Source organism: Podarcis bocagei, assembly GCF_964188305.1.
Source record: "Podarcis bocagei genome assembly, chromosome: Z".
Taxonomy (NCBI): Eukaryota; Metazoa; Chordata; class Lepidosauria; order Squamata; family Lacertidae; genus Podarcis; species Podarcis bocagei.
Window position 1 is genome coordinate 35,552,831 of NC_138140.1, and position 14,640 is coordinate 35,567,470.

At 52.5% G+C, this 14,640-nt stretch overlaps 1 protein-coding gene across 1 annotated transcript in view; it reads left to right on the forward strand.

Moving 5' to 3' along the window:
• XKRX (XK related X-linked) overlaps window positions 1-14,640 on the forward strand; it is a 44,752-nt gene that overhangs the window by 10,346 nt on the left and 19,766 nt on the right. Inside the window, exon 2 of the mRNA XM_081179466.1 lies at window positions 13,003-14,224. Within this exon, the coding sequence (XP_081035592.1) occupies window positions 13,863-14,224 (362 nt within the window). The 5' untranslated portion in view covers window positions 13,003-13,862. The remainder of the gene's footprint in view (window positions 1-13,002; window positions 14,225-14,640) is intronic.

Genomic DNA, 14,640 nt, shown 5'->3' on the forward strand with positions numbered 1-14,640 from the left:
CAACTGAAATCATGAGTAGTTCCCTCCAGCTGCTTCCTTCTTGTAGTTTCTTGCTCTTTAGCAGGTTTCTGGAGCACCACCTCAGTTTCCTGTGCATCTATGAAGCGATTATCCCCAGTACCAGGTGTTCTGTAAAGTTGCCTCCCTCTCCCTCAAGATCCAGTTTAAAGCTCTCCTGATCAGGTCTGCGAGACTCTTAGCAAACACGTTATTTGTCTAATCCACTGTTTAACTATGTACTATTTGAAGAAGTAATTTCTTTTGTCTGTCTTGAAATATTTAAGCCTGCAGCTTTAATACAAGTCCCAAGGTCTAGTATTATGGGTGGGGGCGGCGCAGGGGGCGGGACTTTACTCCATCCACTTGCCCCATGACATGTTTAATTTTATACATCTCAGTCATGTCTCCTCTTACTTGTCCTTTTTTTTCTAAATTGAAAAGCTGCCGACTTTATGCATCATGCAACTTGAGCACTATGTTACTTTGGCATCAAACCTTGACTCAACTACCTCCTCCAGGTTGGTAGCTTTGAATTCTCAGCCAGGAGTCACAGGTTGTGCGCATGTGAGTGTGTTCAATTAGTGTGATGCAAGAATTTCTGGTGCAAACCATGACAACTGCTCAGAAATTGTCAGATCTTGGAGCAAAAAAAAAGAAAGAAAGAAAAGAAAAGCATTTCAGTTTTGAAATCAGTAATTAAAAATTAGTGCAGTTTTGAAAGGTTTCCAATTGTATCCAGGCACAGACAAAACCTGCTCCTTCTTCTCAGGGACTATCATGCAAAATTTACTTACAATATCTTAAACCTGGTTAAAATCAATACAGCTTTGAAAGGTTTAGTTCACTGTCTTGATTCAGAATAGTTTCCAAATGTATCCAGACATAGACAAAAAACCGTTTCCTTGAACTGAGGAACCACCATGCAAAATTTAGCTATGAGACAACTTTTCTGAAAAAGGATTCAAATTATAAGAATGGAAATTCCAACTGAACACCAAGAGTAACTTTTGGGCAGTAAGAGCTGTTCAACAGTGGAACAGACTCCCTTGGAAGCTGGTGGAGACTCCTTTCATGGAGGTTTTAATGCAGAGGCTGGATGGTAATCTGTCAAGGATTATTTAGATAATAATAATAATAATAATAATAATAATAATAATAATAATAATAATAATTTATTATTTATACCCCGCCCATCTGGCTGGGCCTCCCCAGCCACTCTGGGCGGCTTCCATAAAAACCAAAAATACAGTAAAATATCACATGTTAAAAACTTCCCTGAACAGGGCTGCCTTAAGATGTCTTCTGAATGTCAGGTAGTTGTTTATCGCTTTGACATCTGCTGGAAGGGCGTTCCACAGGGCGGGCGCCACTACCGAGAAGGCCCTCTGCCTGGTTCCCTGTAGCTTTGCTTCTCGCATTGCAGGGGACTGGACTAGATGACCCTTGGAGGTCCTTTCCAACTCTACAATTTACTTACTTACTTACTTACTTACTTACTTACTTACTTACTCTAGTACAGTGGTGCCTCGCAAGACGAAAAGAATCCTGTCAGAGCTGCTTCAAGATCCTAGCTCACAGAGGATCACGCTAGCCAGCGGTCATTAAGTAAAAGTCTTTATTGAATTACAGTTTCCATTCTCACGCTGCTGTCTGCAACTCTACGTCTACTAGCTAGATCGGCGAGGCTCCGTCTGAGTCCCCGCCCCGTGCGCACCAACTTAATATCCTAGCCTTGCTCCACCTTTTCCTCCTGACTGTCCTCCTCTGGGTCCCTCTACCCCCCGGGGCTTCTTCCTTCCGGGATTCTTCTGACGCTGACCCAGACCCTTCTGCCTCCTTGCGCCGGGCTTTAGGACCCGGTTCCCTTTCGGGGCTGCTCACTGCGCCGCCTTCCTCTGCATTTGAACTTGGCGCGCGCGCCCAACCTTCCACTTTCCTCTTAACCGTTTCTTCGCTCCCCGATGGAGGTGTGGCCACTCCTGACTCCTGCCCTCCCTCCTGTGGTGAGCTGCCAGCGCTTCCCTCCTGGCTCCTTTCCTCTTCCCTGCTTCCTGGCGGTGACGCTGGTCCCGATTTCCAGCTGCTCCCCCCTGAGTCTCCTCTGGCTCTATCTTCCTGGGGTGCCTCCCTAGACTCCCCCCTTGCCCTGGCCACTGGTGCTCCTTTCTGTGAATCCTCTGATTCACTGGAAAGACTGGGAGATCTCGGGTCGTCGTCATCACTCATCCTTTCCTCTGTCTCCTCCCCTTCGCTCTCTGTTTCCTCCCTTGCCCGTGCCTCTGCACCTAAACCCCTGACATCCATCCCCCCCTCGAAGCCCCCCAGTCCCCCCTCCCCTCCTTCCGGTGCTGGAGCTGGGGGCTGCTGTTGCAAAGGGACGAACGTCGGATATCGGTCGCTTCCCGTGGCAGGCCTCCAGCGGAACTCTTCCAGGTCTTCCTCTCTGCTCTCGTTGACGACAGTCACCTCCTCTTCCATCTCTGTGCCGCCGTGCTCGAAACCAGGGTCGTCCCCGAAAATGTCCATGTCCGTCTCTCCCGCACTTCCTCCAGGCGGCGTTGCTCGGCCGGAACAGTCCAGCCACTTCCTGCGGAACTGCTCCTCCGGCCTATCGTCCCACCAATACGAGGGTTCTGAGACAGATCCCGAGGGTGACCCCTCCGGGGAACGGACGTCTCGTGTTGGTTCCTCGTCCGAGTCGAACCCCCTGAACGTGCTGTCCGAAAGCGTGGGCGTGAAAAGCCAGTCGTCGAAAAAGTCTGCTGGCATAGGTCTATGTGGGAAGAGGGCATGAAACTCGTCTTTGAGCAGAGGTTCGTCTAAAGCGTAGCCCGGCACCCAGCTGTTCGCACTGGCCGGGGTGCCCTCCCTGGCGAGAAAGTATTCTACTCCCTCTTCCCCCCATCTGGAGTCCAAAATCTCCGTGACTTCGTTGATGCGCTCCTCCTGTGCCACTCCCGCGTGCCCCGTTCCTTCTCTGAGCGGACTCGGCGCCGTTCCGGGTTCCTGGAACCTGTGCGGTGCCTTGTAGGGAGTGAGCACCGATCTGTGGAACACCGGATGCATTCTGGAACCCTCCGGAAGCGCCAGCCTGAAAGCCACCGGGTTGACCTGCTCTTCGACTTGGTAGGGCCCCAGTTGTTTATGCCCTAGTTTCTTCTTGGCCAACGACCTGGCCGGCACTGCGTGGGCTGCTAACCAGACCCAGTCTCCCACGTGGAGCTCTTCGCCAACCCTTCTGTGTTTGTCCGCTTGTACCTTGTATGCGTGTTTAGCCAGCTCCAGGTGGCGCCGCAGCTGATCGTGGACTTCCTGCAGCTCCGACGCGAACGCATCTGCTGACTGCGGCTCCCCTTCTCCCCTGCATTCCAGTCCCGGAAAGGTTCTAGGGTGCCGCCCGTTGTTGGCGAAGAACGGCGTGACGCCCGTGGATACGTGCTTCGTGTTGTTGTAGGCAAACTCTGCAAGCGGCAGGTAATCCACCCACGTCGCAGGCTGTTGGTTTGCATAACATCTCAGGTACTGCTGCATGATGGCATTGGCTCGCTCCGCTTGCCCGTTGGTCTGCGGGTGTCTCGCCGACGCCAGATTGATCTTGACGTTTAGGAAGCCCATCAGTTTCTGCCAGAAGTTCGAGATGAACTGCCGCCCGCGGTCGGACAGAATAGACCGTGGCAGACCGTGAACCTTGAACACGTGGTCTATGAACAGTTTGGCGGTTTGCTCCGCCGTGGCCACCTTAGCACACGGAATGAAATGCGCCATCTTGGAGAACAGGTCCACCACCACCAACACTGCCGTCTTGCCCCTTGAGCTGGGCAGATCCGTGACAAAGTCCAGAGCCACCCTTTCCCAAGGTTCGACCGGAGTTTGCAGCGGCTCCAACAGTCCAGCCGGCGGTTTGTGCACCGGCTTTGCCCTCTGGCAGGTGTCACACCTCGCTACGTAGTCTGCGACCTCCCCTCTCATTCCAGGCCACCAGAAATCCCTGGCTACTAATTCCACCGTCTTCTCCTTGCCAAAGTGCCCGGCCGTGGGTGCGTCGTGCAGCTGCTGTAGCACCTTGGCTCGAAGTTCGTCACCCGGCACGTAGATGGCCCCTTTACGGATGAGCAAGCCATCTCGTAGCTGGAAACCGTCGGCCGCTGCCTTGCCCCCTCGCACCTCTGCCATCTTCGTTTGTGCGAAGGAGTCCCCCTGCAACGCTCGCCGCACCGCCTCTAGGTCCACGGTCGCCGCGGCGCACGCCCACACTGTCGGTGCAAAGATGTGCATGGCGGCCGCTGGTGTTGCGTCCTCCAGATACTGTGGCTTGCGGGAGAGAGCGTCTGCCATGATGTTGGTGTCCCCCGGGACATACTCTATTCGGAAGTCGAAGTCCGCAAAGAACTCAGCCCAACGTATCTGCCTCTGGTTCAGGAACTGTGCCGTGCGCCAGTGTTCCAGATTCTTGTGGTCCGTGCAAACCTGCACCGTGTGCTTGGCGCCGATCAGAAAGTGCCTCCACGCCTTGAACGCTGCATGAATGGCCAGCAACTCCCTGTCCCATATGGTGTAGTTCTGCTCGGACTTGCTGAGCTTCCTGGAGTAAAACGCTCCCGGCCGCCACACGCCCTGCGGGTCCTTCTGCAGCAGGACCGCCCCCACTGCTCTGTCCGAAGCGTCTGTCTCCACCCTCATCGGCATGCTGGGGTTGACATGAAGCAGCTGCTCTCCCGACGCGAAGAGACGCTTGAGGGCCTGAAAGGACTGCTCCGCCTGCTCTGTCCAGATGAACTTCTTCTTCTTGGAGCTAAGGGTGTCAGTGATGGCCGCCGTCTGCATCGCGAAGCCCTTGATAAACTTGCGATAGAAGTTCGCAAAGCCGACAAACCGTTGGACCTCCTTCCGGTTGCGTGGGCTCTTCCAATCCAACACCGCTCGAACCTTGGCGCTGTCCATGGCGAGCCCCTTGGCAGACAGCTTGTAGCCCAGAAAATCCACCTCCGGCACGTCAAATTGGCACTTCTCCAGCTTGGCGTAGAGCCTGTGTTGCTTTAGCCTGCCCAGCACTTCCTTGACGTGCTTGTCATGTTCTTGCTGCGACTCCGAAAAGATCAGGATGTCATCCAAGAAACAGACGCACGTCTTGTAGAGAAGTCCCGCCAACACGTGATGCATAAATGCTTGAAAAACGTGAGCGCCATTTTGCAGTCCAAAAGGCATAACTCTGTATTCGTAGGTACCCAGTGGCGTGAACATGGCTGTCTTCCACTCATCACCTTCCCGCATGCGAATGAGGTTGTACGCCCCCCGCAGGTCCAACTTGGTGAACACCTTCCCCTTCCGTACCTTCGCCAGGAGGTCGTCGATGCGGGGCATGGGGAAGTCCGACGGCTTGGTCACACTGTTCAAAATCCTGTAATCCACTACGAGTCTTTTTTGGGGCGTGTCTCGCTTCTTAACAAAGAATACAGGACTGCCCCCCACTGCCTTAGACTCCCGGATGAAACCGCGCTCCAAATTATGATCGATGAAGTCTTTGAGTTCCTGCAGTTCGTCCTCAGACATGGAATACAGCTTCCCTTTAGGCAGCGCCGCCCCCGGCAGCAGGTCAATTTTGCAGTCATATGGTCTGTGAGGGGGTAGCCTGTCCGCCTCCTTCTCGCAGAAAACTTCCAGAAATTCTGCGTACTTGTGGGGAATCGCTTGCAGCGTGCCTAGCAGCAGCTGTGATTCCTCTTCCTCTCCTTCCTGCCTGGGTACGATGCAGTGTTCAGCACAAAAGGAAGAGCCGAAGACCAGCTGCCTCTGGAACCAAGCCATCGTTGGGCTGTGCTTGTCCAGCCAACTCATACCCAATACAATGGGCGTGTCAGACAGTTGAGTGACGTTGAAGCTGATGACTTCCCTGTGATTCCCAAGTCGCATCACCATTGGTGGCGTCTGCTTCACCACTTGCCCCCCTAGCAGCTCCCTGCCATCCACCGTGACAACCTGCAGGGGCAGTGTGGCCGGCAGCAACTGCACAGCGTGCCTGTCGACAAATTCCTGCCCTATAAAGTCCGCGTTGCTGCCGGAGTCGATGGTGATTGGCACGTCCATGGTGATTCCATTGGGCAGCTGGAGAGATGCTGTGAGCCTCACTACTGGTTTGGGCGGGAGGGGGTTCACTGGCTGTAAAATTTCTGGGGACTGCGTCACTAACACGTCTGGCTGGGCCCCAGTGCCTCTTCCTCCAGCCAGACATCGTCGTTTCCCTGCTGTGGTCCTCCCTGCTGCGTTGCTGCAGTCACCATTGCTGAGGCTGCAGTAAGCTTGTGGGGCCTCTGGGGACACTCTTTCGCCATATGCCCTGGCTGCTCACAGACGTAACACTTCCTGGTCCCTCTAGGAGGCTTCGCCTTCACTGCTGCCGGTGCTAGGGCTCTGGTTGCTGACTGAGCCCTTGCACCTCCAACCTCCATAGGTTCGGCTCCTCCTCCTGGCGGAGGCGTGGATTGCGCTCGCGCTGCTTCTCTGGGAAAGAAGGAGGGGCCCCCGGCTGGTTCGCGCCCTCCACGTCCTTCGTCCTTGCTCCACGGACGTCCTTCCAGCCTCACCCCCACAGCCAGTGCCCTCTGAACGACCTCCTGGGTGGTTCGGGGTCTCTCCCCCCTCGCTATCTCATCTTTAATCGAGTTGTGCAGTCCCTCCCAAAAGAGGTCTCTTACAGGAGCCGAATCTCTGTCCCATTCCAGGGCGCTGACCAAGGCGAAAAAGCGTGCATGATACTGTCTGACGCTGGCCCTCCCTTGTCTCAGCCCATGCACCTCCTTCCGTGCAAGATCAATGTCAATACTTGATAAGAAACACCCATCCATCGCTTTAATAAAGGCATCCGCATTCTGGAGCGCCGGATCGTTATCTCTCCATAAATTGCGCAACCATGCTTTCGCCTCCCCATGCAGATGGGACATGATGAACCCCACTCTCTCCTGTTCATCTCTAAAATCTTTATGCAACAGTTGCAGTGCGCACAGTACGTCGGCTCTAAAGTTGGGATACTGTTGCAGGTTCCCATCGAAGTGAGAGAGCAGCCCGCCTGTCCGTCTCGCCAACCCAATTCCCTCCTGCCGGGGTGGTTGCTTTGCCAGTACGTCTAACCTGACCTGGAGATCCCTGCAGGCGGCAGCTGCCTCGTCCTCTCTCTTCCTGGATGCGAGAACCTCGGCGTTCAGTTGTGCCACTGCTTTTCTGAGGTCCTCTATCTGCTGCTCAGCCGTCATGTCTCCTGCCGTTCGTGAGCTCGCTAGTGGGCGCCTGTTTCTCTCCCCTCCTCGAGGCTGCAGATGCCCACAATGTAGGGACGGAGCCTACTGTCAGAGCTGCTTCAAGATCCTAGCTCACAGAGGATCACGCTAGCCAGCGGTCATTAAGTAAAAGTCTTTATTGAATTACAGTTTCCATTCTCACGCTGCTGTCTGCAACTCTACGTCTACTAGCTAGATCGGCGAGGCTCCGTCTGAGTCCCCGCCCCGTGCGCACCAACTTAATATCCTAGCCTTGCTCCACCTTTTCCTCCTGACTGTCCTCCTCTGGGTCCCTCTACCCCCCGGGGCTTCTTCCTTCCGGGATTCTTCTGACGCTGACCCAGACCCTTCTGCCTCCTTGCGCCGGGCTTTAGGACCCGGTTCCCTTTCGGGGCTGCTCACTGCGCCGCCTTCCTCTGCATTTGAACTTGGCGCGCGCGCCCAACCTTCCACTTTCCTCTTAACCGTTTCTTCGCTCCCCGATGGAGGTGTGGCCACTCCTGACTCCTGCCCTCCCTCCTGTGGTGAGCTGCCAGCGCTTCCCTCCTGGCTCCTTTCCTCTTCCCTGCTTCCTGGCGGTGACGCTGGTCCCGATTTCCAGCTGCTCCCCCCTGAGTCTCCTCTGGCTCTATCTTCCTGGGGTGCCTCCCTAGACTCCCCCCTTGCCCTGGCCACTGGTGCTCCTTTCTGTGAATCCTCTGATTCACTGGAAAGACTGGGAGATCTCGGGTCGTCGTCATCACTCATCCTTTCCTCTGTCTCCTCCCCTTCGCTCTCTGTTTCCTCCCTTGCCCGTGCCTCTGCACCTAAACCCCTGACAAATCCGTTCTGTGATTCTCTTCGTCTAGCGTTTTTTTCGTCTTGCGAAGCAAGCCCATTGACGGATTAGCGGATTAGCGCTATTAGCGGCTTTTAGCGGCTTATCTGCTGATCGGATCAGCTGATAAGCGGCTTAGCGGCTTAGAAAAAGGGGGGGAAAGGGGGAAAAACCAGCAGGAACTCTCAAGACATTGTCGTCTTGCGAAGCAAGCCCATAGGAAATTCGTCTAGCGAAGCACCTCCAAAACGGAAAACTCTTTCGTCTAGCGAGTTTTCCATCTTGCGAGGCATTCGTCTTGTGGGGCACCACTGTAGATGTATTTTATTGATATTTACCTAAATATGTTCAGATGTATAGAGGTTCTGGCTGTTCTCTAATGACTTGCGCATGTCCCCTATCTATACCACCCCACAGGAAGGCCCCCTCAGTAAAAAATGACCGGCTATGGGCCTGCACTCAACTCTTTGCTCAATACGATACCCAGTTCCCTCAAATGGTCCTCTTAAGTACTGGTTTCCAGACCCTTTGTCACCTTCCTCTGCACAGATTCCATAACTGGACACAGTATTTCAGGTATGGTCTGACCAAGGAAGAACTGGGCATTAATATAGCTTCCCTTGATCTGGACACTATACAGTGGACACTTGGGTTGCGAACGTGATCCATGCGGGAGGCACATTCGCAACCCGCAGTGTTCACAACCCGCCGCGCGCATCTGCGCATGCGTGGGTAGCAGTTCGGTGCTTCTGTGCATGCGCAAAGCGCAATTTAGTGCTTCTGAGCATGCGCGCCAGTTGAAACCCGGAAGTAACCTGTTCCGGTATTTCCCGGCTCCGGCGTATCCGTAACCTGAAAAAACATAACCTGAAGTGTCTGTAACCCAAGGTATGACTGTACTTCTGTTGATGCAGGTTTTTTTTGCTGCTGTGTCACACGGTTGATTCACGTTGTTGTCTACTAGGACCCCCTAGAACAGCCTTTCTCAACCTGTCGGTCCCCAGATGTTGTTGAACTACAACTCCCATCACCCCAAGCTAGCAAGGCCAGGGATTATGGGAGTTGTAGTCCAACAACATCTGGGGACCCACAGGTTGAGAACCACTGCCCTAGAAACTTTTCACACATTTCCTGTATTTGTGAAGCTGGTTTTTCCTGCCTAAGTGTAGAGTCTATTGAAATTCATTTTGTTGGTTTGGGCCCAGTCAGTTCTCCAGTTTCTTAAGCTCTCACCAACTTGGGGAACAACCAGCAATGCTCCTTCAGATGGTCTCAGTGATTGAGCTGGGATATAAGAGTTCAGGCAATCCCTGAGATACCCTTGACCTAAGTTGTTGTTCAGGGCTCTGCAAATTAATACAAGAACCCTGAATCTGGCTCAGTAGTAGATGGGCAGCCAATGCAGCTGTTGGAACAATGGTGTTACATGATCTCAGCCAGAAGCTGTCAGCTGTCTGGCCACCACATTCTGCACCAGCTGGAGCTTCCAAGGCAGATCCAAGAGCAGCCCCACATAGAAAAACATTACAGCAACCCAGACTTGACCAGTGCATGGACTACAGTGGTCAGGGTATCCCAGACCAGGAGTAGTCATAGTTGCAACGTATATGAAGATGGTAATAATAATAATAATTTATTTATTTATACCCCACCCTTCCCGGTTCAAAAACCATGCTCAGGGCAGCTAACAACAAATTTAAAACACTTAATTGTAAAAGCAGCATAAAATACAGTATAAAAACATGGATAACAATAAAATTCAAAATTCAGAAATCAATTTGGGGAAATAAGCATTAGAATAATCCCCAGGGCTAGCTGGCTAAATTGGTCCTACTTGGGCCAGCAAGGAGGCCAGGGGAGAATTAGCTGTGGGGTCTCAGAGTGGGTGATCTTCATAAAAGGGGAGGGGGAAGGAAGAGAAGGGAAATAAAATAAAAGGCCAGGCGGAATAGCTCTGTCTTACAGGCCCGGCGGAAGGAGGTTAAATCCTGAAGGGCCCTAGTCTCATAGGACAGAGCATTCAAACAGGTCGGAGCCATCACTGAAAAGGCCCTGGCGGAGGATAGTCTGACTTCCTTAGGGCCCAGGACCTCTAAACTATGGTTATTCATGGACCTTAAGGTCTTTGCGGGGCATGCCAGGAGAGGCGGTCCCATAAATACGAGGGCCCAAAGCCACAAAGGGCTTTAAAGGTCAAGACCAGCACCTTGAACCTGACCCTATACTCCACCAGGAGCCAGTGCAACTGGTAAAGTACTCCTAGCCACAGAAGACACTTTGGCGTCTGGTGACAGAGACATACTTGGGCCTGGAGCATCAGCCCAGCCACATGATGGTTAAGAAGTGCAAGGGTTATGCAGTTGGGTCATCATGAGAGCACTGGGTGTGTGGATTTCTGCAGCATGCCCTTTCATACACAGCGCTTTCTCAGTTCAGCAAATGGAAATAGCACTGAGACAGATGATTTCCTGTTTCACAACATCATGGCCAGATTTACACAACCACTTTGCAGACTTCTTTTCTTCTTCTTGAAAAAATTGTGAAAACATCTCCCCCCAATTCCAACAGTAAGCATGTTTCTTTAGAGGTTAAGTAGGTCCATCCACATTCTGCATTTAAAAGACTACCATATGACCATATGCAGTCATGGCTCCCCCCGTCCCCAATCCTGGGAAGTGTAGCTTCTTAAGGGTACTGAAAGTTGTTAGAAGACTCCCTATTAACTACAATTCCTAGAGTTCACTGGGAAGAGAGACTGATTCTTAAACCACTCAGGAAAACGTAGCTCTGCAGCAGACACCAACTTTGATGGAGGACGCGGCAGTCAACAACTTCTAGTCGTGGTGGCTGGTTACTGCTTCCAGTCCTGGTGGTGATACGCTTCTTAATTAGGCCATGTCCACATTCCTGTTTACTTTGTGTTTCCGAGGGCTGAGAAACATCAGTCTTCACCTGATGTTATCCAAAAGGCATATGTATCTTGTATTTTGTTAGAAAATACAATTGCTTGATGTCTTGTTTCTCAAACCAGCTTCACACCCATAGGAGTCCCTAAGCTGTTCTGAAGTCATCTCTAGTCAAGGTGTGAACAGCTTTGCATAGGGCACATATATCCTCACCCCATCAACCTCTCCTGGAGTATACAGAAATGAAGCTGATACTAATGAAGCTGTGCTGATGTGAACAGTTGTTGTGCGTGTGGGGGTGGAATAGCTGTGAAACACACTGAAAAAAACTAACTTAACTGAGCTCTAAGTGTGGTATAGAGGTTAGAGGGGTCAATTAGGGGTGGGGACCTGGATCCATTGAGCACACCAGGTCCTTACTTCCTCCATGGGACATGTTTTTGACAAGTGAGCCCTGCCCACTTGTCACTCACATGATGTCGCAGTGATGCCAGGTGACCCATTACGCAGTTTGGAAGCAAAGAAACAGCATTTTGCAAGTGTTGATGATCAGTTGGGCAGGTGCCAGGCATCCTCATTTGGCCTGTGAGATTGTTCTGGCTAAGCTACATGCACCTGCCCCTACACCTGATATCCAGTGTGACATCAGATGTGGGGCAGGTAAAGACATGGTTGGGCAGAAAGTGGGCTTTGCTGGCCACTGCAAAACCTGCACGTGGGTTGAAATCAACACTCAGCAATGATGCCCACTGGTTGATTGTAGGGTCTGATGGGAAGAGTAAAATGGAGGAAAGACACATGTACACCACCTTGAACTTTTTGGAGGAAAGGTGGGATGTAAATGTAATTAAAATGATGGTGACAACAGCAACCAGTTGCTATGGAATAACACTGGGAGAGGTTTTATTATTGGGTGCAAAACAGGAAAAAAGATGCTATGACTCTCAGGCTGTGCACCCAATTACTGTTTACTCCAATTCCAATGTGCTCTGTCATTTGAAGCCACACAGCTGTTTAGCCACAATCCACCTGTGTCCTTCAGTTTCTTGAGATGCCTTTTCTCTCAGCCATTCCACCCAGTTTGAACATGTAAGCCATGGCTAAGCTGAGGTGTGTACATTTCAGACATCCATTGCACACCCAGATTACAGCGTGCGCGCAGAGGGTGGCTTCATTGAAAAGGAGCTTCAGGAATTGCAGGCATGGGAAAACAAATCAGGCCATTTGCATCAGGTTAAGAAATTCATTTCCCCTCCCTGCAGTCTACAGGAAGATTAAATTGTGACATGAAAAGTCTCAGCCTAGCCTTGATCTGATACAGCAGGCCTCCTGGCTCTCTTCTGCTTTTCTCTCCCACTTCAGTATTGATAATGTTCATAGGTGCACAAACTAGAGGCTGAAAGACACTCCCCCCCCCCATCTCCTTTAGCAGCAGTGTAGCAGTTAGAAAGTCAACAGGTGAAACTTCTCCATCTCATGCCTATGCTGGGATAGCCACATCTGTTGATTTTTTGCCTGCAGCAATTAAAGGCACAGGTCAGGACCTCCTGTAACGGCGGCCGCTGGTTAAGTTACAACCCTACTGCTGATCAAGCGAGGAGTTGCAGATGGCGGCGTCTTAAGGAATGTAACTCTGCCCTGTAGCAGGCGTGCACTAGGACCCAGCGTTGCCGCCAACAGCGAGTGCAGACACACCTGTTTTCCAAGATAAGACCAAACAGACAGGGCGAGCGAGTGCGCAGGGGGCGAGACGGAGAAGGGGAGAAATCTCACGTCTGGCTCCCAATCGGGCTGTGCAAAGGGGCTCTTTCTGGCCAGCCTTTCCCTCTGCTTGCTCTGCCAATTCGCGCGCTTAGCGGAGCGCACGGATCGGTCGCTAGCAAGACAGCTGGAAGGAAGCGATCGCCGACGCCTCCAGCCCGACGTCCTTCGTCGTGGCATCTGGGCTGCTTCTCGCCCCCGCCCTCCGCTGCTGACTTCTTGCCGTTTTCTCTTTTTTCCCCTTTAGCGGAGCTGAGCTGGCCCGAAGACCCCCGACGGCGACAGCGCGCTCTGGCGGAGTGAGAGTGACTGCGGACGCTGCCGTCTTGTTCTCAGCGGAGAAGGGAGACACGCCTCCCTCAGTTAAAAAGCGAGGGACTTCGGGTTTCGCTGCGCTTTAGAGCCGGAGGGTGCTGGAACTCCCACGTGGCTTTTGGAGCGAAGGAAATAAAAAGCGGCTGTTTCTGGGAAGACCCTCTTCGCCTTGAATCGGTCGCGAGGGACTCAGGACTTCTTCGCAGGCTCGAAACACGAAGTACCTCTACAGGATCGATGCCGGAGAAGCCACCGGGATCAAGCCTGGGTTTCTTCGTGTGAATGTTCTTGATCTCATCGAGGCCTCCTTTCTCCCTCTGAGTCATCTGACTCGCTGATTTCTGGATCTGTCTAGGGTCGCCTTATGCGCTTGGCTTCCCGGCATTGTCTCTGGGAAAGAGCCATACTAAGTTTTCTGGCGTTTTGGAAGAACAGCCTCTGAAGCCGCGCCCCGGTTGCCGTAGAAACTCGGTTGCCGGGGTCTCAGTTTTGCGCTTCTCTTCCCTTCCGCAAATGGGTGTGGGTGTAAAGGGGAAAGAACGCTTCTGGAGCTGGACCCCTTAATCGCCCGCTCTTCACTCCATATTGTAGGCTGGAGCCTGAAAAAAGAGAAACTGTGCAGAGTGGTGCATGTCCTGGTTTGTTTGCAGAGACAGACTACCTGCTGGTGGAAAGAGACTGTTGTCTGTAAAAAGGAACTTGGGTCAAAATTACTGGTCGCCTCCTCTTTAGGGTCCCAAAGCCTCCATTGGAGGAGATCAGCTCTGGACTGGAGGGTCAGTGGGCTCCAGGATGGACACTGTGTGTAACATTTCCAGTGGGGAATGGTCAGACCAGGTCCTTCCCAGGGTGGCAGGGTACCAACCCCGCCACGTAGTGCGCAGAGTCGCATCCCAGACTGTGACCAAGGTGAACCCACCCATAGGGATCGCCTTTATCACCCTCCTCTACTGTGCAGAGATTTCTTCTGCCTGCGTCGTGAGCTATGCCTACAGCTGCTCCAATGATGTCTTCTGGCTCTCCCTGACTCTCCTCTTGATGCTGATACCTGCCGTCATGGACCAACTTACCCTCATCTTTGTGAACCGGGACCTGACTAGTGACCAGCCCTTTATCCTTTTCATGCATCTTGTGTTGCTGGGTCCTCTCATCAGGTGAGCCGTGCTAGCAACTTTGTTTGGAGAAGGTGCCATATAGCTCAGTGGTGGAGCATCTGCCTCACAAACAGGGGGGTCCCAGGTTCGATCCCCAGCATCTCCAGGTAGCATTGGGAATTTCCCCTGTCTCAACTCCTGGAGAAGCCCCTGCTGTAGAAAGTACTAAGCTAGATGAAGCAGTGGCTAGGGAAGGACTGTAAGTAGCTCAGCGGTAGAGCATCTGATCTGCATGCAGAAGGTTCCAGGTTCAATCCCTGGCATCTCCAGGGAGGGCTGGGGAAATACTTTTTGCTTGAAACCCTGGAGAGACACTGCCTGTCAGTGCAGACATTACTGAGCTAGAAGGGGCAATTGCCTGTCCCCATATAAGGCAGCTTCCTAATTCCCTCCCCCTGCCCACCCCCTTCAACTTT